Genomic DNA, 24,656 nt, shown 5'->3' with positions numbered 1-24,656 from the left:
TTAGACAGCATAGGATGGTGGTGTGTAAGATGACTCTGGTGGTGGTGAGGAAGATTAGGAAGACAAAGGCAGAGCAGAGAACCATGTGGTGGAAGCTGAGACGGGACGAGCGTTGTGCAGCTTTTCGGGAAGAGGTGAAACAGGCTCTCAGTGGACAGGAGGAGCTCCCAGAAGACTGGACCACTGCAGCCAAGGTGATCAGAGAGGCAGTCAGGAGAGTACTTGGTGTATCTTCTGGCAGGAAAGGAGAGAAGGAGACTTGGTGGTGGAACCTCACAGTACAGGAAATCCTACAAGGAAAAAGGTTACCTAAGAAGAAGTGGAACACTGAGAGGACCAAGGAGAGGCGAAAGGAATAGATTGAGATGCGACAGGGCAAAGACCAAACAAGAGGCATATGATGACATGTATAGCAGGTTGGACACTAAAGAAGGAGAAAAGGATCTATACAGGCTGGCCAGACAGAGGGATAGAGATGGGAAGGATGTGCAGCAGGTTAGGGTGATTAAGGATAGAGCTGGAAATATGTTGACTGGTGGCAGCAGTGTGCTAGCCAGATGGAAAGAATACTTCAAGGAGTTGAAGAATGAGGAAAATGAGAGAGAAGGAAGAGTAGAAGCGGGAAGTGTGGTGGACCAGATAGTAGCAATGATTAGTAAGGGGGAAGTTAGAATGGCATTAAAGAGGATGAAAAATGGAAAGGCAGTTGGTCCGGATGAAATTCCTGTGGAGGTATGGAAGCATCTCGGAGAGGTGGCTGTGGAGGTTTTGACCAGCTTGTTCAATAGAATTCTAGCGGGTGAGAAGATTCCTGAGGAATGGAGGAAAAGTGTGCTGGTGCCCATTTTTAAGAACAAGGGTGATGTGCAGAGCTGTGGGAACTATAGAGGAATAAAGTTGATGAGCCACACAATGAAGTTATGGGAAAGAGTAGTGGAGGCAAGACTCAGGACAGAAGTGAGTATTTGCGAGCAACAGTATGGTTTCATGCCTCGAAAGCGTACCACAGATGCATTATTTGCCTTGAGGATGTTGATGGAAAATTACAGAGGTCAGAAGGAGCTACATTGTGTCTTTATAGATCTAGAGAAAGCCTATGACAGAGTACCCAGAGAGGAACTGTGGTACTGCATGCGGAAGTCTGGACTGGCAGAGAAGTATGTTAGAATAATACAGGACATGTACGAGGGCAGCAGAACAGCGGTGAGGTGTGCTGTAGGTGTGTCAGACAAATTTAAGGTGGAGGTGGGACTGCATCAGGGATCAGCCCTGAGCCCCTTCCTGTTTGCAGTGGTGATGGATAGGCTGACAGATGAGGTTAGACTGGAATCCCCGTGGACCATGATGTTTGCAGATGACATTGTGATCTGCAGTGAAAGCAGGGAGCAGGTGGAGGAACAGTTAGAAAGATGGAGGCATGCTCTGGAAAGCAGAGAAATGAAGATTAGCCGAAGTAAAACAGAATATATGCGCATGAATGAGAGGGGTGGTGGGGGAAGAGTGAGGCTACAGGGAAAAGAGCGAGCAAGGGTGGAGGACTTTATATACTTGGGGTCAACCGTCCAGAGCAATGGTGAGTGTGGTCAGGAAATGAAGAAACGGGTCCAAGCAAGTTGGAACGGGTGGTGGAAGGTATCAGGTGTGTTATGTGACAAGAGTCTCTGCTTGGATGAAGGGCAAAGTTTATAAAACAGTGGTGAGGCCAGCCATGATGTACGGATTCAAGACAGTGGCACTGAAGACAGGAAGCAGAGCTGGAGGTGGCGGAAATGAAGATGTTGAGGTTCACTGTCAGAGTGACCAGGTTGGATAAAATTAGAAATGAGCTCATCAGAGGGTCAGTCGAGGTTCGATGTTTTGGAGACAAAGTTAGAGAGAGCAGACTTCGATGGTTTGGACACGTCCAGAGGAGAAATAGTGAGTATATTGGTAGAAGGATGATGAGGATGGAGCTGCAAGGCAAGAGAGCTAGAGGAATACCAAAGAGATGGTTGAATGATATTGTGAGGGAAGACGTGAGGGCAGTTGGTGTTCGAGAGGAGGATGCAGGCGATAGGCTTACATGGAAAAGGATGACTCGCTGTGGTGACCCCGAAAGGGACAAGCCGAAAGGAAAAGAAGACTGGATGCACAAAAAAGTCTGAAAGACCCACGCAAAAAATGGAACTGGAAGTTGGCCTTTTCTATTTGAAGCAGGCATTTTGGGCCAATTCTAGGGTTCCATGTGCGATCCAATCGGAACCAGGTATTCTGGACAGATGGGTGACGTGAAATGGGCGGAGCATAGCGTCAAACTTCTGACTGATCAGAATGAGAATCAGCTTTATTGGCCAAGTATGTTACAAAACACAGAAGGAATTATTCTCTGGTAGTTGGAGCCACTCTAGTATAACAACAAACAGCCACTCTGATTAAATACACATTTAGGACATACAAAACACAAATGTGGAAAGTCATTGAGTGATGAAAGTGTACCACTTGTGTGATGATACTGATATAATGGCAATTGTGAAAATGATGCAGTCCTTAAGTCATTTGGAGCAGTTTAAAGTGACTAATAGTGCAATGATCTGGTACAGTGACGGTTGTGCAAATGGTGCAGAGAGTTCTCAAACACATCAGTGGCCAGTAGTAATCAACAACACAATGCAAATAGTGCAGCGTGATAAAACAGTGAGTGTACGAATAATGTAGAACTGTCCCAACAGAGATGTGCAAAATTGGCAGCAATGCAATGAAATTGTAAGATAACTAAGAAATTAATGGCAAGAGGGAAGAAGCTGTTGGAATGTCTGCTGGTTTTAGTTTGCATTGTTTGATAGCGCATACCTGAGGGAAGGAGCTGGAACAGGTGGTGACCAGGATGTGGAGGATCCAAGAAGATTTTGCATGTCCATGTTTTAGTCCTGGCAGCGTGGAAGTCGTCAAGAGTGGGTAGGTGGGTACCGATGTGAATGTGTGTGCGAATGGTTGTTTGTTTACGTGTGCCCTGCGATTGGCTGGCAACCAGTTCAGGGTGTACCCCGCCTCCTGCCCGTAGATAGCTGGGATAGGCTCCAACACTCCCACGATCCTTGTGAGGATAAGCGGCTCAGAAAATGCACAGAACCGATTCAATGACTGCTGTGTAGAACTGCCTCAGCAGCTCCTGTGTCAGGCCGTGCTTCCTCAGAAGCCGTAGGAAGTACATCTTCTGCTGGGGTTTTTTGAGGATGTTGATGTTTGGTCCTTAAGAGACTGTAATTCCCAGGAAGTTGAAGGTCTCAACAGTTGACACAGGGCAGTTGGCAGCGTGCAAGTCGTCAAGAATGGGTAGGTGGGTACCGATATAATTTTTGCAGCAGCCTTGACTGTCTTGCACAGAACCGATTCAATGACTGCTGTGTAGAACTGCCTCAGCAGCTCCTGTGTCAGGCCATGAATGTGTCCTTTTCAAATATGCAGTAGAAGGTATTCAAGTCGTAAGCCAGTCCTTTATTGTTCTCTGCTTTGCGGGATGTTCGCTTGTAGTTGGTAGAAGCGATTGTCATCCTCGCCAAACTGACACAGAATCGTTAGCAGCCAAGTGGTTTCACAGCTTGTCTGCATAATTTCTCTTTGTGATGTCGATTTCTTTTGTCAGCTGGTTTCTGGCCTGATTGTTGAGTGCTCTGTTGCCACTGCGATAGGTGTCCTCTTTAGCTTGGTGGAGTGGGCGAAGTTTGGCAGTGAACCACAGCTTATTTTTATTGAACGTGCAAAATGTCTTAGTTTGTACTCACAAGTCTTCACAGAAACTGATGTAGGATGTAACATTGTCCACATATTCATCCAAGCAGCCAGTTGAAGTTTCAAAGACGCTCTAATCTGTGCAGTCTAAACAGTCTTGAAGTTCCATTTTCGATTCATTAGTCCACTGCTTAACGTTTTTTCACTACAGGCTTCACACATTTAAGTTTGTGCCTTTATGTTGATATTAAGTGAATTAAACAGTGATCAGACGAGCCCAAAGCTGCACGGGATCCTTCAAAGGAGAAGCAACTTCTGTACTTTGATCTGTCACATGTTTACAAACTATTTTTGACTCTGGGAGGAATTTTAGTTCTGCTTTAATACCTGTAGGTCTTCAACTGTGAAGATTTTGACACTCTAATTTAAGAAGTCAAACTATGACCTCACAGTGCATCTTTAATATCAACAGAGACTCTCACACTGTTCTACAGAAAAAAGGCACAGCCCATAGAATTTCCTTTTTTTTTTTCTTTTAAGAAACAAACATGGAATTCCATTACCTTGGTGATCACGTTCTGTTGATCAACCATCATTTAATTGATAGAAAATGTGAAAGGAAAGCAAAATGCTGATTATTAATATCCTCACATGGCAAACTTATGTTTGAGCTTTTTGTGCAACATTTGCAATCAACAATCATGTTACTGCTTGACTGTGGGGCTCTGTACATTGCTAGTTGACTTACCATTAATGTTACCAATTTGTAAGTGCATAATAGCTCATTGGGAGCATTTCTTCGTCCTTATTCTCAGGCGAAATCGCCATTTGGATAGCCCTACCTTTCTCAAAAACTCACCAAATTTTGCTGGCATGTTAATCCTGGCGAATGTATATTTGGTAGGGTTGTGATCGTGGCATCCAAAAAGACAAATGAATTCAAAATAAGTTTTGAAACATGTTAGTTTTTCTCATGGAGTCTGGGCGGCGATGGCAGGAAAGTTTGATGAGTTGCTATAAAACACAAAACTGTAATAAGTCAACTATTTCTACAAGGTCAGATCTTGACCAAAGCTTGTGTCTGTGACGAAAGTCCCACACACAAGAGATTACTTGATGCCCCCTACTGGCAGAAATGGAGAGATGCAATACCTAAACTCCTGATGCTCCAATTTCTTTCAAACTGTGTCCATTTAGTGCCTTGAGATATGAGTGAACTGACCTATGAGTTTTTCGAGACATGAGCAGTCATTCGGATTATTTTTTTGCTTTGACTTGCGAGCAACAGTTTGAGATAAGAGCGCTGTCTGATGGCAGCGAACTCAATTCACTTCACAACAAGTTTGGCAGATAGTGAACAATTCTTCATAAAAGAGACTTCAAGCTGTTTATTGCCCATCCCAGTTGAAGTTAAATGTCATAAACATTAAACAGATTATTACACGTTGTGTATTTCAAACAATGACATAGGTTTATGTGAGAAGTCTGTTTGGCTTCATGCTAGCAAACAAACATCCCACAGACAGGATAACGAATAGCATTGACCGCGCTGACGTCACTACGGCTATCCCACGCGCAGTTTGCCTTTATACTCAAGCACAACCTACGCGCGCTATTTTGAAATATGCTGCAATTCTCCTCCAAGTTGAGAGTGTCGCTGCGGTTGGTATTGGCTAGGACACCAGATGGAGTTTCCTCTGCATTTTATGGCCAATTCCGACAACCGTTTTTACTTTCTGGCACAAGGAACAAAGCAACAACAATGGCGAGCGTGGAACAGTGCCTGCAAGAACAAATGGACCTTGGTGACCAGATGATGCATTTAATTATATTGCAAAATCGATCAAGAAGACGGCGGCGTAGGTGGTGCAGTGGTGCAAAAAAGTATTTAGTCAGTCACCAATTGTGCAAGTTCTCCAACTTAAAAAGATGGGGCCTATTTCCATCATTGGTATACCTCACCTAGGAGAGACAAAATGAGAAAAAAATCCAGAAAATCACAGTCTGATTAAAAAAAATAAAAATAAAAAAAAAAAAAAAAAAAATATTAGCATATTATTGTGGAAAATAAGTATTTGTTCAATAACAAAAGTTCATCTCAATACTTTGTTATATACCCTTTGTTGGCAATGACAGAAGTCAAACGGTTTCTGTAAGTCATCACAAGGTTTTCACACACTGTTGCTGGTATTTTGGCCCATTCCTCCCTGAAGATCTCCTCTAGAGCAGTGATGTTTTGGGGCTGGCACTGGGCAACACAGGCTTTCAACTCCCTCCAAAGAATTTCTATGGGGTTGAGATCTGGTGACTGGCTAGGCCATTCCAGGACCTTGAAATGCTTCTTACGAAGCCACTCCTTCGTTGCCTGGGTGGTGTGTTTGAGATCACTGTCATGCTGAAAGACCCAGCCATGTTTCATCTTCAATGTCCTTCCTGATGGAAGGAGGTTTTCACTCAAAATCTCACGATACATGGCCCCATTCATTCTTTCCTTTACACGGATCAGTCGTCCTGGTCCCTCTGCAGAAAAATAGCCCCAAAGTATGATGTTTCCACCCCCTATGCTTCACAGTAGGTCAGAATCAGAATCATCTTTATTTTACAAGTATGTAAAAAACACACGATTCATATCTTGAATTGTTGGTATATATTTAATCAAGTTCCCAAAAAAAATTAAGCAAAACGTCAAGAACTGTTAAATTCTTTACAATCTATTTAATTATGTAGTTACTGTATGCTTCTATGAAGTCCAATATTAGAGTAGTCTTTTCCTTATTAAATAGAACATTACAGAACAAAAAATCCCCCATTGGAAAGATGATTTGAGATACAACTCTTTCAAGTTACAATCAAGGTCACGAATGAATAAAACCTGAATCTCAAGGTACAGCTGTATACAGTGTATGAAAGACCGAGTCCTGCCACGAAAAGCGAAAATCCGTGGGTAATTTATGCCCCCACTCAGGAATTCTAATTGCCCATAAAGGCCCAAAGATGTTGGCAAAGCACAACTTTTATCTTAGTCAGTGCTTTAGCCTAAACACAAAAACAGCAAAAAAGGTGGGGTTTTCAGCGAATAATGGAGGACACGGTAAGTTTCCCCAAAAAAATCTCTGAATAGGTGAATTTGCAAATAGCGAACTGTGTATATACATTTATATTGAAGTCATCAGACGTGATCTTCGAATGGACAGCGACACAATGAAAAGGTAGCAGCTTCACCAGTTAATATTTCATGACATTGGGACGTATTCAGGTCCCGTTGTGCTCTATAAATAGTCCGGGTGAAAGACGGATGCTGCTATTTTAGACTGCAGGTGTTTCCCCCACCCCATCAGCCTATTCTCTCAACCAGGCTTCCTCCCCACTGAGCTCTCTCTGTTTCTATTCATAGAATTTCCCATTTTAGCTCGGCAGGGTGATAGGATTCTTGTGCGTGTGTGCGCGCGTATGGAGGGGAGTGTCATATAAATTGGGGTGGGAGGACCGCATGGGGTGGGGGAAGCAGGGCTGGTGGTACTTCCCACGAGAAGGTCCATCTTTGTGTTGAGCCATAGAAAAGAAAATGAGGAAAATGAAGATTCTTGCCAGCGGTCTTTGCTGTGTTTGAAATGTAATCGATACATATATATCACATGTATATTCAGTATGAGCGTAGAAAATCTACTTTGTTATCAGAAGGGTCATCACTTTGGATGCTGTTAATGTGCACTGCTCCTGCATGCATCCTTGTATTGTGAGAGTTCGGCCACACTCACAACACTTGTTGTGAGTCACTAGTCCCTCCACCCTTCTTACTCCTCGTGTCTCCCTTCCACCCTCCTTCTCCTCCGAATCAGCGTCTTCTTTTCCCAAATTGCATCTCCATCCCCAGCACTTTTCTCCCTTCTTCCATCATTATCACCAAGTCCACCAGCATTCCTTCTTTTGTAACTCCCTTCATGCTTCATCCTCATTTGTCTCTCTCCTTTCCATCATTATTGTTCACCAACTCTCTCCCCCTTTTCCTCCGCATTTGTTCTCTTCCTTCCTTCCTTCCTTAGTTCTAGAATTTTAATTAGTTCTATAATATCAACCTCCCTTACATAGTTCCTTCTTTTCCTCATCACTTCCTTCCCCTTCCATGGAGACTGCCTCCGTGCCTCCTTCCTTAGTGGCAGAGACTCAGCTGGCATCCCTTTACATGAAAACAAGCCTGGTTGTCATGGCAACCTCATGTAGTCCAAGTAACGCAGTGTTTATTTTTAGATGCCAAGCCTTCAACTCAATAGTCAACGGGTTAATGGCGACAAGTGTGCGAGTTGAGAAATTCGTGTCTGTGCCGGTCTGAGGCACATCACCGCATTCCAATGTGCATTTCCTCACATAATAAAGAAGCATAGATGTAATGTTTGAAATTCCTGACGTGTAAATTGTATTATAGTTGAATTATTGTTAAAAACAGCTAGGAAAGCAAGTTTGGAGTAGTCAACAGTATATATTCATGTTTTCTGAATTGACATTTGGATTTGTGTACAATCGACTTTTACTGTCTTTTTCGAGACACTGACATTTGGTGTTGAGCTAAAATTTTAAACACAATGAAACACTTAATACTGCTTTAGGAGAGCTGGTAGTCATTAGCGGTAGGATAATCATTGTTATTAATCTGCAGCAGCTACGTGAATAACTTTCACGGGAACACAATATATCCTTTCTACTGGGGTCTCATAATATTCCTTTCCCTCTCAGTCCATATAATGTAAATTGACAAAGCAATTAATTATTGTTTTCGCTTCCATAAATTTCTGACCAGTGGTATTTTTATTCGTTTTAAAATAATTTATTTCATTTTGTGTTGCCTGTTGTTGAAAATTAGTGTTATGGGATAACACACACAGTTTTACCTTACATTCCAGAGCACTGTCAGTACTTAAACAAAGCTAACCTGCCTTTAGTGCCATGTTTTTCTGTTCTTCTGCCTCTTTAGAATTAGGTGGAGACATAATGTCATAGTTCAAAATATAAAATAGACGATAAGACTTTTTTTTTTCTCTCTCTCTCTCTCTCTCTCCATCTGACCGGTTAGCACATCTGCCTCACAGTTCTGAGGACTTGGGTTCAAATCCGGCCTCACCTGTGTGGAGTTTGCATGTTCTCCCTGTGCCTGCGTGGGCTTTCTCCGGGGACTCCGGTTTCCTCCCACAACCCAAAAACATGCATCGTAGGTTCAATGAAGACTCTAAATTGTCCATAGGTGTGAATGTGAGTGCGAATGGTTGTTTGAGTCTATGTGTATGCGATTGGCTGGCGACCAGTTCAGGGTGTAACCCGCCTCTCACCCAGTCAGCTGGGATAGGCTCCAGCACGCCCGCGACCCTAGAGAAGATGAGCGTTACTGAAAATGGATGGATGTTTTTTTCCATAGTATACCAATGATCTACTTGTAGTGGTTTCAGATGATTGCTTAATAGACTGCTACGTATTGCGTCCAACAGACCAACGAAATTTGATAAAAACGTAAGTGCTCTAGGATGTTTAAACTGGTTAAGTTTCCAAAAACGTTTTTAGCATGTGCAAACCCTCACTGTGACATTTCTTTTAACAGATGCCGAGATTTGCTACCACCAACCTAAATCCCAATTTATTTATTTTTTAATACCTGGGCAGAAGGCTGCCAACTTGAATATCACATATTTTCACATCATTCCAAATCAGATAAAAGTGAGGGCTCAAACAAACTTGTGCCTCCACCATCCAACACACTACGAATAAGGAAAAAAAGTATTGGGCATAGCTACTGCACCTACATGAAGTGAATTGTATTAATAGATCTAGTTGGTCCCCACTTTGCAACTAAAACAACTTCCCCTCTTCTGGGAAGACTTTCTACAATATGTTGGCGTGTACTCTATCTGTGGAACTTTTGTGGACCACACATTGGCTCGCCAGGTCTGTTCTAGTTCATCCCAAAGATGTTGAAAGAGGTACATGTCAGGGTTATGTGCAAATTTCTCCACACATGTGCATGAGCTTGTCTTTAAATGGAGGATCTACTTCTCTGTAGTGCATTCGTGGCTCTGCATCACTATGTTAAATTGCCATCCCATTTGGGAGGTGACCCCTGCTCCTGTCCCCACCATGACATTTTGTCATGTGTTGCCACCTTGCTCCCTCCATAAAGTTAAAGTGCCATCTGTCAGCTCAGCGCTGGGAGCACTGCGGAGTGACAGGTGCTCTTGAATGTGCCAACCCCCTCGTGTGAGCAGATTGACGAGGCTCTTTCTGAATAAGCCATGAATACTGATATTCACTTGGAGAGTGTATTTAAAAATAAACAGACACACGTGAGCTCCCCTGTCTAGTTAGGTAGACAAGGAAGGGTGCAGGCTGCGCTGTAAAAGTTACAGTGGATGTGGTTGCTGTGGGTGGCCATGCTGTTTTCAGTAGCGAGGTTGGCAGGCAGTCTAATTAAACTGCAGCATAGCATGTGCCCTGTGAATCTAAAGCCAGACTGAGTTAAGTGGAGGAGAAAAAGGAGTTTTCGACTTCATTGTCAACAGTGTGACGTTGAATCCTAGCAGTGATGTCGCTATCGCTTTAAAAATGTCTGGTGTGCCCGTGCCCACTTCATCTGATGCCTCTTTACAATAATGAAATCCATGTCTTTGCAAAGATAACAATGCTCAATTTTGTTTTTAGCTGTCAGTGAGATATTAATGTTCGTTATGTGAAATTGTTCTAATATTTGGCCCCTTCCATGCAGCTAAGTAAGATATCTAAAATGCTGTGAATCCTTGTTTATCATGGACGATGTTTATCACAGATGTTCCTGACCTACCTGCAATTGGTTCAAATCTGGATTCTAACGAGACCATAGAATTTTTTTTAAATTTTGTCTAGCTTTAAATCTCCCATACCTTTTAAAGTTCTTGAAATATACTTACATTTGTTAAAACACTCTTTAAGCGAATTGTAAATGTCTTTGAACACACAAAATTGCAGGCATAGAATGTATAGAAAATACTGTACTTTTTGTAGTGTCTCTGTGTTAGATACAGCATGTGCTTTGAAGAAGCGGGGCTTGGAGTGTGAGCTGTGGCCGACACCAGCTCCTGTGTGAATGTGCTCGTTGTTTGTGTTTTACTCCTTACCCGGCATTCAATAAATGGCTGAAAAGTGCACTGGCGATTGTGGCTCTCCTTTCCCACATGTGAGGGTATTACAGTAGTAAATAAAACCCCTTAAATCACTCGTGTCAAACTCAAGGCCCGGGGGCCAGATGCGGCCTGCCACATTATTTTACATGGCCTGTGACAACTTACGGGATTTTTGCTAAAATCTATACCCAAGTTCCAAATTTTCATCATAATAAACAACAATGTTGAGAGATTGCATTTTTCTGTTACCGAACCCTTCTTTTACAGTAACTTAAACAATACTTGATCCAACTATTATCCTTGTCTTCTGATTTCAAAAGTAGTTATCCCTCAATTTGTTGTGTAATGGTACTAATATGATTGGTGATAAAACATTTATATGGTTTCACTGTTCTAACGGTCCTCTGCGGGAAATCATAACTACAATGCGGTCCGAGACAAAAATGAGTTTGACGCCCCTGCCTTAAATGATCGCTTAGAAAATCTGCAACAAAGCGGAGGTGGAAATGATGAACCGCAATATAGCAGGGAAACACTATGAGAAACAGCTCTCAGTATGATGCAGTGCAACAACAGCCACAGTAATAAAGATACGGTATTGTTAAAGTAACACCTCTTAGAGCATGTCAAGTGTTAGTTATGTAGGGTAGTTAGGTTCACTGAAGACTCTAAATTGTCCATAGTTGTAAATGTGGGTGTGAATGGTTATCTATGGCAGGGGTGTCACTTGGTTTTAGGGATAGTGGCGGGTCTTAAACTAAGTATATTTTCAATTAGAGTGGACTCCCACATACTTGTGGTTTGTCATCTCCGGATTCATCTACGCATGGATTTAAAAATAGATATATTTTTTTGTTCTCTCTTTTTTTTTTTTCCAATTTCTTTTTTCTTTTTTTGGGGGGGGACCAATCCCCAAAAGGCTTACTGGTGGTTTATCCCTGCTTATTACATTTTCGGGGGTTAAGAAAATTAAAATTGAAGAAATGAACAACCAAATCCTTTAGAGGGATTTAAGAAGCCCCCCTAAAATGTTAAAACAAGCCTAACGGCGCCACCGGGTCCCAGAATTGAGTGGCAACCAGTCTAGCATTTATCTCGGCTCTTGCCCAAAGCCAGCTGGGATAGGCTCCATCTCACCTGCGACCCTCATGTGCTCTAGAAAAATGAGTGGATGAACATTATACTCTGCTTTCTACATTTCAATTTTGAGATTATATTTGCAGAGGAACAACATCTGTTTCTTTTATTTCTACTCAGGTTCACGGGGAGGAGGAGCAGAGGCGTTATGATGAAGGCCAAGCCCGTTACCTCTTCAATAAAGCCAAGAGACTTGCAGAGAAGGAAGCCAAACATTGACACGGCTGCAAGACAACACCAAAGGATAAAGTCCCTTTTCTCTTCCTCTTCTGTAATTGTAGCCTCCTCCCGAACCTTGATCTGTTTAACCCACCAAAGCGTTCACATATATAAAGAACTGCAAAACTAAGTGAGAGAAATATTTAAATTGTCACGAGACTTTCATTATAGCTTTTTAAAGGACTTGATGAACTGTACAGGGTAATGTGCGAGTGCAAGATGAAAAAACGTGAATGAATAATAAAATAAATATCTAAGGGTGAGTCTGAGCTCTTGCCTCATGCCCTTGTGCGTTTGATGATGATGATGATGTCAATGTCTTGGGCATGCCTTGGCAGAGAGGACACACGCTATCCTTCTTTTCACCAATGTCGTTCTCGGAGAAATCAAGGGGGAGGCGCAGGTGGCTTGGGGGGGGCTTTTGACTCAACTCACATCTCTCCCACGCCTTCATACAACCCCAAAGTCACCCCGCCTCACCCTTGCTTTCCTCCTGTGTTGTCACACTCCGCCTCACTGCTCTGTTTTCCTTCCTCCTGTGAAGCCGACGGGCGCAATGATTCTCCATTCTGTTGCTTTGTCACTTCCTTACTACTCCTCGCTTTTACTCTTTTTGTGAGTCGGCCAGCTTTGTCTTCCACATAAATAGGCTAAGGCTTATCACATCCCTATCAGAACAACCAAATACAAATTCAGTGGAATTCACAGCATAGAGTGCGAAATTACGAACGCTTTTTTTTTTTGTGGCGCCGGGTTTTAAACATGCATTGCACCCTCGGAATTGCACCAATCTGCTCTGGGAGGCTGTTCTGTTCTTTAACTGAACGCTAAAATTCACAACAGGTGATCCCTTTCTGTGACTCTTCCAATATCTGCATCTCTGTTGCAACCTGCTGATGACACTCTAAGCTCTGTGTGGCAAACGCAATGGTGAGGTACTGTTGAGCAATTCTTAGGTGTCATCTTGATCTCATGCTGTCAAAATTTGAACAGCATGATGAGAATGACTGTTTGTACAAATTCTAGTAGAACCAGGCCTTTTTATTTGGCCGATTCACGTATCAAACACCTGTTGTGAATTGTGCCGTTCAGCTCCTTGTTCGAGAACAGCAAATTGGAAAAAAAAAAAAAAAGTAGTACATTTGCATTCCACGTAACAGATGGCAAGTTTTGTAATGAGATGAAAAAGTGCACTAAAATGAGATATGTCAGAGTGAGAGAGATGGTGTAAATATCACGGCAGCAAAGCATCTTTTTGTTCTTCCTCCACACACCGTGATTGCTTACGCAGCCGCACAATGATTTTTCATTGGATCTTCAAGGTTTGTTTGTTCCCAGTGTCACTCCAAGCACTGCATGCTCGCTTTTCATTCCCCCCCATGAAAATGAAGTTAGGCTCAAGCTTCCACTAGGGGGTTTTAATCTATTTTTAACCCCAGTGAGGTTGAAGCATCTTGAGGGGAAAAGAGAATGCAATCCATCTCAGAAAACTAAATATGATCGCTACTTATTGAAATGCAATTATACAGTATGCACTGCTCTAAAACATCACGTCACCACATGCGTCAATTTTCACCACTGTTTTCAGCCATTTCCTTTTGGCTGGTTGTGACTGGCTGTCACACAAGAAGCCACAATATGGTACTGTAACTATGGTGCGTGGCATAGAGCAGTTTTGAAATGGATGCAATACTATTAGGAACTTATCGTAAAAAATTGGCTTCAAATTACACTGTTAAATTTTAGAATCAACCGAATAAGTCAGGATTTTGATTGATCCAACACGTCTTCGCATTGGCATTGCTTGATCGAGGCGCGCACTCGACCATGGTTGAAAAATATGGATTGTGTGACGAGTGTGAGTTCCAAGTATTGTACTCAAGCATATTTAGAAAATATTAAAATAATATTAAAATAATAGTCCGGAACATCTCAGTGTTGTATCATGAAGTCTTGGCAATTGATCCGTAAACGTGCAGAAACGGACGAGTTCAGCGTCATAGACCATCACATCCTATTACAGAGACTGGAACATTTAATTGACACGAAAGGAGCTCCCTGAAGTCATTTTAATTACTTATCGGGTCAAAGCTAATTGCTTAAACTTACAAATTAATTTGAATGTAATTTCCCGCTACGGGATGAAAAAAGTATTTTGACTGTCTGTCTAAATAATTAAAGCTCTTGCATGCAAACGTGAGCCGGAGTCCTGCGAGTGTCTTTGCTAGGACCACTGCAATTAGTGCTATTATTAGTATTTCTATGACAAGCTTTATATTGATCAAGCGTATACTTAGGGCTGGATCAGGCTTGTCCCGAATCCCTTGTGTCCTATGCCTAAACTGACATAATTTCCCTTGATGCATCATTTCTTTCCATGGTCTACTGCTTATTCTGTCACGGTTGAGCTAGGACCCTAACCCACGCAGGCTGCACCCTGGATTGATTGCCAGTCAATCCCAGGGCACATTTAGACAACCATTCACACATTTGGACAATCGAGAATGTTCAGTCAACCTAACATGCACGTTTTTGGAAAGTGGGAGGAAGCCAGAGGAAAACCCCACACAAGAACAGGGAGAACATGGATATAAAAGAGAACAAGCAAGATTGGACATCATTCAAGAAACCTGAGGAAGCTGTACATCAAACAAATCGGGAACAAGAAATAAAGCCCATAAGCACGTGCCGTGTCATCTGAATGAGCGCAATGATATAGCACAGAGCGGAGAGAGTGACAAGGCCACTTATACAGAATGAACAATGGCCTCGAGCAAGAGGGAAACCATTAAGGGCTCATAAGGGTGGAATAAAAATGAAGTGAGCAGGCACTGGATATAAGAGCTCTCAGCTTTCATTGCAGAGTGACTGCTTTGTATTTCTTAAGCTTCATCATTGACCTTTTTGATCATTTTTTTTGGACAAGCCAAGCAATTTATTTTATTTTATTGATTTGATTTATTTTTTATCACAGAAAAATCGTACGTCAAGGTCACACGAAGAAGAATAAGAGCCGTGGATTCCGTAAGGCAACGTAAGTTTGCTGACACCTGCCTCACACGTGGTTTGATATTCCTCCATCTTTTGTTCACGATATGGGCAAAAATATTGGGACACCTGGCCATTACACAGGGAACACATTCTCAGAGCAGAGTCCTTCATCCAGGTCGCCACTGTTATCTGGACTTGAAGCCAGCAGGGCTTTCCTTGCAGAGGGGTTAAATGTGATAAGTCTGGAACCCCCTCACCCTAGTCCCCTTTTCCATCCACTAGGAGACCTTGCTCCCAGGTAATATTAAACTCCCCTTCGGCTGTAAGATGACCAAGCTCCTGCCCAAAGAGGTGTGGCTATCCTGCGAGGTTACGCTACATTTGGGAGGGAGCATGCACCACCAGAAAGACCTTCAAACAGTGTTGGGTATTCAAGCTTGTATGTGTGGGTGGGTGGGTGATTGTGTGGTGCTGACAGACAGAGTGGGGGCAGCCTGGTGCCAGAGGACCCAGTGGGCGGGAATGCCTTCTGTTACTTTTTACTTCCAGGTCACTTAATATCACTTCATTGGAAGCGTCTGTAAAGATTGTCATATACTCTACTCCAGTACGGTCCAAATTTTTCGATAATCAGACCTAAAGAACTCTCTTGAGGATCTGATGAAAAAAAATCTACATGAAGATGACCTATAATGTAAGATTGGCAAAACTGCCAATCGTGCGGCATCTTATTTCACGGTTTTGGCAATCTTACATCTTAGGCCATCTTCATGTAGATTTTTTTTTTGTCAGATCCTCAGATTTCTTTAGGTCTGATTATCGACAATTGTGGACCTTACCGGAGTTAGAGTATATGACCATTTTTAAAGAGTCTTCCAATGAAATCATTGACAAGAGGAGCATTTTGACTTGTAATTGCTGTTGTTTTGTTGGCCTACTTCTAGGCAAACACAGCAAATCTATCCAGATTATGGTGATTTTCGTTGCAGTCCAATTACAGATGTCGTTTGAAATGCAACTGAGAGAGCACGCCGCAGCTTTTATCGACTGGATCACCTTAGCTCTGGGGAAATAGCCTCCCATCCCCACCCTCCAAAATCCCCTCTTGCTGTTTCAAAATCAAGAGGCATTTTTTGACACACCTCCCAGGATGTGCAGCTGGAAGGTGTATTTGGGAATGAATGGGAGGCAGGTGCATCCGACGAATATGTGAACATAGTCTGTGTTACAGACACCAGGGAGCTCTCGCAGTCATGCAGGGTCTATTAGTTTTCTCACTGGGTACAATGTGAGCCCCGAGGGAAGAACACTACTCTGAAGGGAGCGTCCAAGGGAGGAGTCTTACATAAGCACTCGTATAATGTCAATGAAAACTGCTCATTTCAAAGGAGCATGAATAACTTGATGCAACGTGATTCACACTGTATGTGAGCTTCGTGCACCGGTCCAGTGTAGTCACAAAGTTAGGCACACTTTGACACAGTTTGGTTTTAACAATAGTGACCACTGTCAGAGGGGTGGGTATAAAACTATGTTGATTTTTTTTTTTTTTTCACCTTGACAGAGCAATGGTTTTGCAGCATGTAACACATTTAATGAACAATAGGGTATTTTTGTGGTTATGAGCTAAGAGCTTTTACTTAGATTTTAACCCTCATGTAGGTAACCGAGGTAATCAAATTATTACAAACAGCTTGTCAAGTTCACAGGTTGTAGGCAACTGGTGGACCCAAGTGTAAAGAAGAAGGGAGGAAAGGCAGGAGCGCAGGAAACTCAAAAAGGGATTTAATTTCAAAAACAAAGGCAAACAAGGATCATGGAGGCAAATGCAAATAATTTACAAAGTTAAACAAAAATAAAATTCAAACTAACAAATACTCAGAATAACTCACGAAGAAACACAACAGCACAAAAGAAACATGACAACTGAAGAGCAATGAACCAACCCAGAGTGAAAGAAAGCAGCAAAATAAATACAAGCAAATTGATGAGACACAAGTAAGTGGCTGGATGGAGCTGATTGGTGGACACAAGTGACTGGACTGACGAGAACAGGTGCAAACAAAAACCTAACGAGCAAGACAAGACAACATGGGACACAGGAAAACATGCAACAAAACGAAAGCTAATAATATAATCTAAATTTAAATCAATTTAAACACATGACACAGCTTTCAGTATGTAATGCAGTTCGAAAACCACTGTAAAATGATTGCTGAGCTTTTTTAATTGAATACATACATATATTTATACAATATACAGATATTTTCATTTTAACAGATACAGTAGAGACACTATATATATATATACACTACATATATTACTACCACGACACACTATAGATATACTATATAAATCATCCAGTCAGGCAAACGCTAGAGCAATTCCTTTTAATCGACAACCCCAATTCCAATGAAGCAGTTGGAATGACCAATATTGCAATACTCCGGTGCAATGACCATTGTGCAAAGGGCGCCAAGACTTCACGCGAGTAGTACGATAATCTGGGACAATGTTGATTGTGCAAATGTTGCAGATGCTCCTCAGTCAGTGTGCAAATGGAGCAGATGCTACTCTGCCATGAGTGCCCAGTATTGGTCAACAACAGATATGCAAATAGTGCAACGTGGCGAGACTACTACTAGTGAGTGCATGAGTAATATATAATCGGCCCGACAGGCCTGTTACTGTTACTGTTGGAATGTCTACTAGTTCTAGTTTGCATTGATCGGTAGCGCCTACCTGAGGGAAGGAGCCGGAAGAGCCGGTGACCGGGATGTGGAGGGTCCGAGAGGATTTTGCACGCTCGTCTTAGTTCTGGCAGCGTGCAAGTCCTCAAGGGTGGGTAGGGGGGTACCGACAATCCTTTCAGCAGTTTTGATTGTCCGTTGCAGTCGGAGTTTGTCCTTTTTTTGTCGCAGCACTAAACCAGACTGTGATGGAAGAACACAGGACTGATTCAATGACTGCTGTGTAGAACTGCCTCAGCAGCTCCCGTGGCAAGCCGTGCTTTCTCAGAAGCCCCGGAAGTACATCCTCTGCTGGGCCTTTTTGAGGATGGAGTTGATGTTGAGCTCCCACTTCAGGTCCTGAGAGACTGTAATTCCCAGTAACTTGATGGTCTCGACGGTTGACACAAGGCAGCTGGACAGCGTGAGGGGCAGCTGTGGCGAAGGATGCCTCCTGAAGTCCACGATCATCTCTACAGTCTTGAGCGTGTTCAACTCCAGGTTGTGTCGGCCGCACCACAGCTCCAGCCGCTCCGCTTCCTGTTGATAGACAGCCGGGTGCGTTGAGGTGCAGTCGTTTGTGTCGAGAGAGAAGAGCAGCGGAGAGAGGACACAACATTGGGGTGCCCCAGTGCTGATGGTTAACCACCAATAACCATCCGGACTGTTATGGACGCAACGTTCAAAAGCCAGCATCTGTGATGGTATGGGGCTGTGTTAGTGCCAATGGCATGGGTAACTTACACATCTGTGAAGGCACCATTCATGCTGAAAGGTACATACAGGTTTTGGAGAAATATATGTTGCCATCCAAGCAACGCCTTTTTCATGGACGCCCCTGCTTATTTCAGCAAGACAATGCCAAACCACATTCTGCACAGTGTTATGATAGCGTGGCTTTGTAGTAAAAGAGTGCGGGTACTAGATAGACCTGCCTGCAGTCCAGACCTGTCTCCCATTGAAAATGTGTGGCGCATTATGAAGAGTAAAATACAACAATGGAGAACCTGGACTGTTGAACAGCTGAAGCTGTACATCAAGCAAGAATGGGAAAGAATTCCACCTACAAAGCTTCAACAATTAGTGTCATCAGTTCTCAAACGTTTATTGAATGTTGTTAAAAGAAAAGGTGATGTAACACAGTGGTAAACATGACCCTGTCCCAGCTTTTTTGGAACGTGTTGAAGCCATAAAATTCTAAATTAATGATTATTTTCTAAAACCAATATAAAGTTTATCAGTTTGAACATTAAATATATTGTCTTTGTAGTGTATTCAATTAACTGTAGGTTGAAAATGATTTCTAAATCATTGCATTCTGTTTTTATTTATGTTTAACACAACGTCCCAACTTCATTGGAATTGGGGTTGTATTAACCAGGTCATGTGATATCCATGGACAGATAAAGCATTTTGTCAAACAAAAGCAAAAGCATCGATTGCTCAATCTGTAGATAGATCGATGCTTCAGTGTATGTGCACCCCCTCCCTTCCATGAATGATTCCCCCAATCCCGTTGTGGTCTGGCGGTCCACTCCCACCGCCACTAACACGGGGCGTCTTGGTTCGCGCACGCGCCTGTGTGGAGCGAGGGAGCGCGCAGGCATCCAGCAGCCAGCAGCCAGAGCGCCGCGGAGTGACTGAGGTGAGGGGGGGAGCGAACAGGCGAGGACGATGCATCTTTCATTTGCCATTTGCGCCACTTGGGCATCCTCGGTTGCGCGCTGTCGGCCTCGCGGGGTCGGCGACTCTGATCGTTTGATCGATACTCATCGATAATCCAACAGCAGACGGCCTTCTCCTTCGTTTAGGAAGACAAAGGGGAGTCCGGCGGAGGTGATGTGCGTTGTCGCCAGGGCTCCGTCATCAATCTTACAGTGGCTGACCCGCTTTTGCTCACTTTGGACTGTTGGACAGATGCCGGGAGCCACTTTTTTGTGAGAGTAGGACCACCTCGTGCGGAGAGTAAACGGCTGGAAGGAAGCACGGAGCGTGTCGTCCAAGGTAAGAAACAAAGACAGTACTGCCACGAATGTTAGTTGAGTGATAAAAGGCTATTATTATTATTATTATTATTATGAGAGAATCAGAGCAATAGTCCAAACAGGTGGTGTCCTGCATCTGATGTGAAAGACACGTGAACGCAGCATTCCGCCATACACTGAGCTCATCTGACCTATTTTGCCGATTGCATTCAAATCGAATTTGGTCGCATGCAAGATGAAAAATGACCCACTTGAGAGGTGAAATAACACGATGATGGGCAGCACAGCATCCGTTACAGTCAGCGGTAACGTGCTGGGTCCAGGACGATCATCTCCCATTGGTGGGGAAGCACTCCATCTGCAACAAATAACCCAAACAGTAAGCTTGCATCAGATAGCTGCTCCCTCGACAAGAAATGTGCTGCAAATGTAAATTTCATATGCTGTTTTAAGCGAGGTTTAAAATGTTTCCATTTGAAGTCTGAGAGGTTGCTTTTCAATAGTCAACATGTAAGCATCTGCACACTGCTGTGTACGTTTTGTGTTTAGGTAATGACACCTTTCGTGACTACAATAAGAACAATTTTATATGTACCCGAGAGGGAATATTCGACTGTTGTTACTAATTTACCACAAACTACTTGAGACAAATAATCGATAAGCATCAGTGCATCGCCACTGCAGGTGCAAGTGCTGATTTCGCGCCACTTTTGTGTATTTTCTGGTAACCCCTATTGCTGATATCACTTTTATATTTTTAACCAAATGCACATTGGGCACTTGCATATTGTTTCGTCGGATTCTGGTATGAGGATATTTGATTCTCTGCGTTTTCCCCACCCTCTTTACACTACTATATATACTACTACTATAGTCTATAGTCTGTGGCTATCGTGCCACTTGAACTATAGTGTAAATCCAGTAAGATAAATACAAAAAAGTACACCGGCAGCGAACCTACAGTAATTTTCAAGCATACGTCCATTTTTTGTTTGCAATTTAAAACGGTTCCCAGGGCTTTTACTATCAAAATAATACGTCTGTCGTTCTTCTGTCAAAGGACACAAAGGACAAAGAAATACATTGCACTCAACATCTACTTCAATTGAAGTTGAAATCACTTGTTTTCGTGGGGGTGGTTGCCTCATGCAAATGGTGAGTATGGCTTTCATTACTATGACGACTGGGGGCAGAGTTAGGGCAATGAAGTGGCGGTAACTCAGTGTTGCTAACTTTTAATTATAACCATTAAGCAACTTTTCCAACCCTGCAAGTGAAAAAGTTTGTCAAGCACCTACTAAAGATCTAGCGACTTTTCATGGTGGGATTGGAGACTTTTGGAGTCTTTGAGACTCACTCCCGAGCAGATGTTTACCCCTGCGTCCAGACTGCAAATGAATATTGCGTGTACAAAGCCACCACTGACTCACTTAAACATATCCCTCACATTAAACGAGCGCCCAAAAAGCTTTGTTTGTATTTTCAGTTGTGGAGGTAGCAAGCCGCCAAATTACACTTTGTCAATTAGTGTAGCGGATCGGTGCATGTGATGCATGCAGCGGACACATCGCCAAAAACATATCTCCTGCCCCCACATCGACAACATTTCAGTATGTGCAGGTTATCCGAAACGCTTACGCTGCTGCTCTTCTTAAATTGCGGCTTTGATATGACACTGCTTCTGTGTAATCCAGCAGCGGATCTTCGCCCAGCCTAGCGGAGTATTTTTACATAATGTCCCAACTTCATTGGAATTGGGGTTTGTATATTACGTGGCTCATGTATCAAAACTGGTGTGCAAAATATTGCAACTTACTCTTGCCTCGGCAGCTCATCGCATTTGCAGGCTTGACTGAGCGTTAGAGTAACCTGATTGTCTACGCATCTTAAATCAGGCTAACTCTGACACTATCAAGAATTGTATTCCATACAAATGTTCATTAATACCGTATGCATTGTCACTGTCAAGAACAACACAACACACCATGTTAAATCATTTAGGCCTGCCAAGTGATCCAAAGGAGTTATTTCTCGGCCTTTAATAGTCTTCTCAACAAAGAACATCAATAGGCGTGTTACGCTATCACTATGAAAATGTAAACCACAGCAAAGAGACATTCATGTCAATGCAGAGGCCATTAGTGCGATGCAGATGGAGTAGATGTCATGCGGCCATGCAGGCTAGAGATCACGTGACACAGGAGCCTCCACCAGCAAGCTCACTGTTTCACGGGGCATGTGTGACATTTTGTGTGTCACACGTTTGCGTCTGTCATTTTGTGTTCACACTGTGCTTTCCTCCACTCGTCCACACAACATGTAGACCACAATTTACACGGTGTTTGCTTGCTCCAAGAAGGTTGTTATCACTACTGCTTGTTTACCTGTGCCTGAAAGGTTAGGTTTTCTTTGTTAGAGGTTGTATGCATGACACTGTTGTCAACAAAGAAAATGTAAAATAAAAGTCAACAATAATTGGTTCCACACAGCCTCGACAAAAGTCCCTATTTTAGTAAAGGTTTGTACTGTGTATCAAACATGACACGGGGTAATCGATCAAAAAACAAGTTAACCAAGTTAACAGCAACAACAAGCGAAACTGTCCTCTTCATTCGTATCCATCTGCCCTGCCGACACACACCCAAACAGTGTCCTGTCACGAGTCCATCTGGGGTGTTCACAGTCAGTCGGAAATTACAAAACCCTTTAACTTTAACAACCAGGTTGCTACAATTACGAAGAATAAAATATTAAATCAAATTTTTCCTTGACTTCCTGGCTTGCAGCTTCTTCTTGTCAACAAGTCGACATGAAGTGCCTCGCCTTCTCGCAAATGATAGTCTCGGAAATGCTATCAATTGATAGCTGTTTTTACATTTATCCAAACTAGCAACAGGTTTTCGACTTGGTCCCGAAGTTTGTCTCTGTCCTTTTGAAGATACTTACTGTCTTGGCCATGTCAGCAGCAACAAAAATATTCCCCCCCCCCCCCCCAAAATAGGGGCAATTGTTGACTTGTTTCTTCCATATTGTACTGTACTGTACTGTACTGTACTTGCGAGCAAGCTTTGCAATGTGTGCACCATTGATATACTCCATCATAAATTCCATTTATGTAATTCCATTACAACATGCTGGCAATATTTTGACTTGAGTTTGTTGTCACATTTCTGTGGGGCCAATTATACATTACTCGTGCACTCACTGCACATCATCTGCAACATTTGCACAATCAACAGTTGTCCCAGATTATCGTACTACTCGCTTGAAGTCTCGGCGCCCTTTGGATAGTGGTCATTGCACCGGACTATTGCAATATTAGCCATTCGAAATGCTCTAAGTGCTAGAGGACTCTGCAAGAGTAGTACGATAATCTGGGACAATGTTGATTGTGCAAATGTTGCAGATGCTCCTCAGTCAGTGTGCAAATGGAGCAGATGCTACTCTGCCATGAGTGCCCAGTATTGGTCCACAACAGATATGCAAATAGTGCAACGTAGTGAGACTACTACAGTGAGTGCACGAGTAATATATAATTGGCCCGACAGAAATGTGACAACAAACTCAAGACAAAAAGACAAAAAATTGCCAGCATGTTGCAATGGAATTGTAGGTTAGGTGTTTAAGAAGTTGATCGCAAGAGGGAAGAAGCTGTTGGAATGTCTGCTAGTTCTAGTTTGCATTGATCGGTAGCGCCTACCTGAGGGAAGGAGCCGGAAGAGCCGGTGACCGGGATGTGGAGGGTCCGAGAGGATTTTGCACGCTCGTCTTAGTTCTGGCAGCGTGCAAGTCCTCAAGGGTGGGTAGGGGGGTACCGACAATCCTTTCAGCAGTTTTGATTGTCCGTTGCAGTCGGAGTTTGTCCTTTTCTGTAGCAGCACCAAAACAGACTGTGATGGAAGAACACATGCAAGAAGACAGGCTCGGCTTGTTTCTTAGTTGTACAAGTATGACTAATTACTTTGCCATCAAAAGCCCAGTCTCAGTTTTGTTTTTGTTGTCTTAAAAGTTTTGAGATGCCACAAAAGCAAAAAAAATATTAGTGTTTTGCTAAAAACACTAATATTAAAAACAATAATATTATGTTTTGCTTGTTTTCTCTGCTTCTTGGTGAGAAACTGGTGTTCCCAACCCATGTTCTACTGCTGATTACTAAAAGATGGAAAAACAGAAACAAACCTTTTTTTCTGGTGAAAGAAGCATCTCCTCTTACTTTTGGTAGGTCCGCTGTTTACATTGTCACAGAACACAAAATTCTGTGGGTCTTAAAAGATTAGTCAAAATGCTCTAAAACAAAAACAAAGTGGAGGTTCTTGAAAATGACACTGTTAATGCTTCTGTGTGCCAGAATTTAAATCCACTCACACGCAATCAATGTGTTTTGAAAATATGGTTTTGGATCAGACATACTGTTTCGTTATCAAGTAACATCACTCCCTCACAAAAGCAAACAAAAAAGGAACAAACCAAAATCCTGAAACCGCGTCACTATTGTACTTGGTGTATCAGAAAAAAATCTATGACTGGTGTCACAAAAGAAACACTCAAACCACCCCTTCAAAGTAACAAAGAATGTAAATGTGCCCTTAGTTGTTGTGACACATATATTTCCAACGGCATCGTGTAAGGGCCAGGCATGGGCACATGATGTTTTATTTTAGTTCGGACCCTAAAATATCTCCACATTTTCCTTAATTTCTCAGTTACTAATTCAAACATCTGCAGGCGGTGTGTACCTATGAAAATGC

The 24,656-nt window shown here is 42.7% G+C and overlaps 2 protein-coding genes and 1 long non-coding RNA gene across 7 annotated transcripts in view; 2 read left to right on the top strand and 1 right to left on the bottom strand.

The window, feature by feature from the left end:
* Window positions 1-12,466, top strand: part of acot7 (acyl-CoA thioesterase 7) — a 67,304-nt gene extending 54,838 nt beyond the window's left edge. For all 4 annotated transcript variants that reach the window (XM_061682227.1, XM_061682220.1, XM_061682211.1 and 1 more), the window contains one exon: window positions 12,105-12,466. In XM_061682227.1, coding sequence (XP_061538211.1) covers window positions 12,105-12,203 — 99 coding nt within the window. In that variant the 3' untranslated portion in view covers window positions 12,204-12,466. The remainder of the gene's footprint in view (window positions 1-12,104) is intronic.
* Window positions 12,467-19,198: 6,732 nt separating this feature from the next.
* Window positions 19,199-24,361, bottom strand: LOC133405328 (uncharacterized). 2 transcript variants are annotated; one of them, XR_009768942.1, is made up of 4 exons: window positions 24,088-24,361; window positions 23,609-23,798; window positions 20,160-20,266; window positions 19,199-19,896 (listed from the first exon to the last, which is right to left on the bottom strand). It is a non-coding gene; the product is annotated as an uncharacterized LOC133405328 (long non-coding RNA). The 2 variants fall into 2 exon arrangements; XR_009768941.1 differs by having other exon boundaries at window positions 23,609-23,777.
* Window positions 19,515-24,656, top strand: part of LOC133405319 (probable G-protein coupled receptor 153) — a 63,324-nt gene continuing 58,182 nt past the window's right edge. The window contains exon 1 of the mRNA XM_061682180.1: window positions 19,515-19,927. The gene's annotated coding sequence lies outside the window, so the exon portion shown is untranslated. The remainder of the gene's footprint in view (window positions 19,928-24,656) is intronic.

Source organism: Phycodurus eques, chromosome 1 (assembly GCF_024500275.1).
Source record: "Phycodurus eques isolate BA_2022a chromosome 1, UOR_Pequ_1.1, whole genome shotgun sequence".
Classification (NCBI taxonomy): domain Eukaryota; kingdom Metazoa; phylum Chordata; class Actinopteri; order Syngnathiformes; family Syngnathidae; genus Phycodurus; species Phycodurus eques.
The sequence above is the reverse complement of the archived record's forward strand: the minus strand, read 5'-3'. Positions and strand labels throughout refer to the sequence as shown.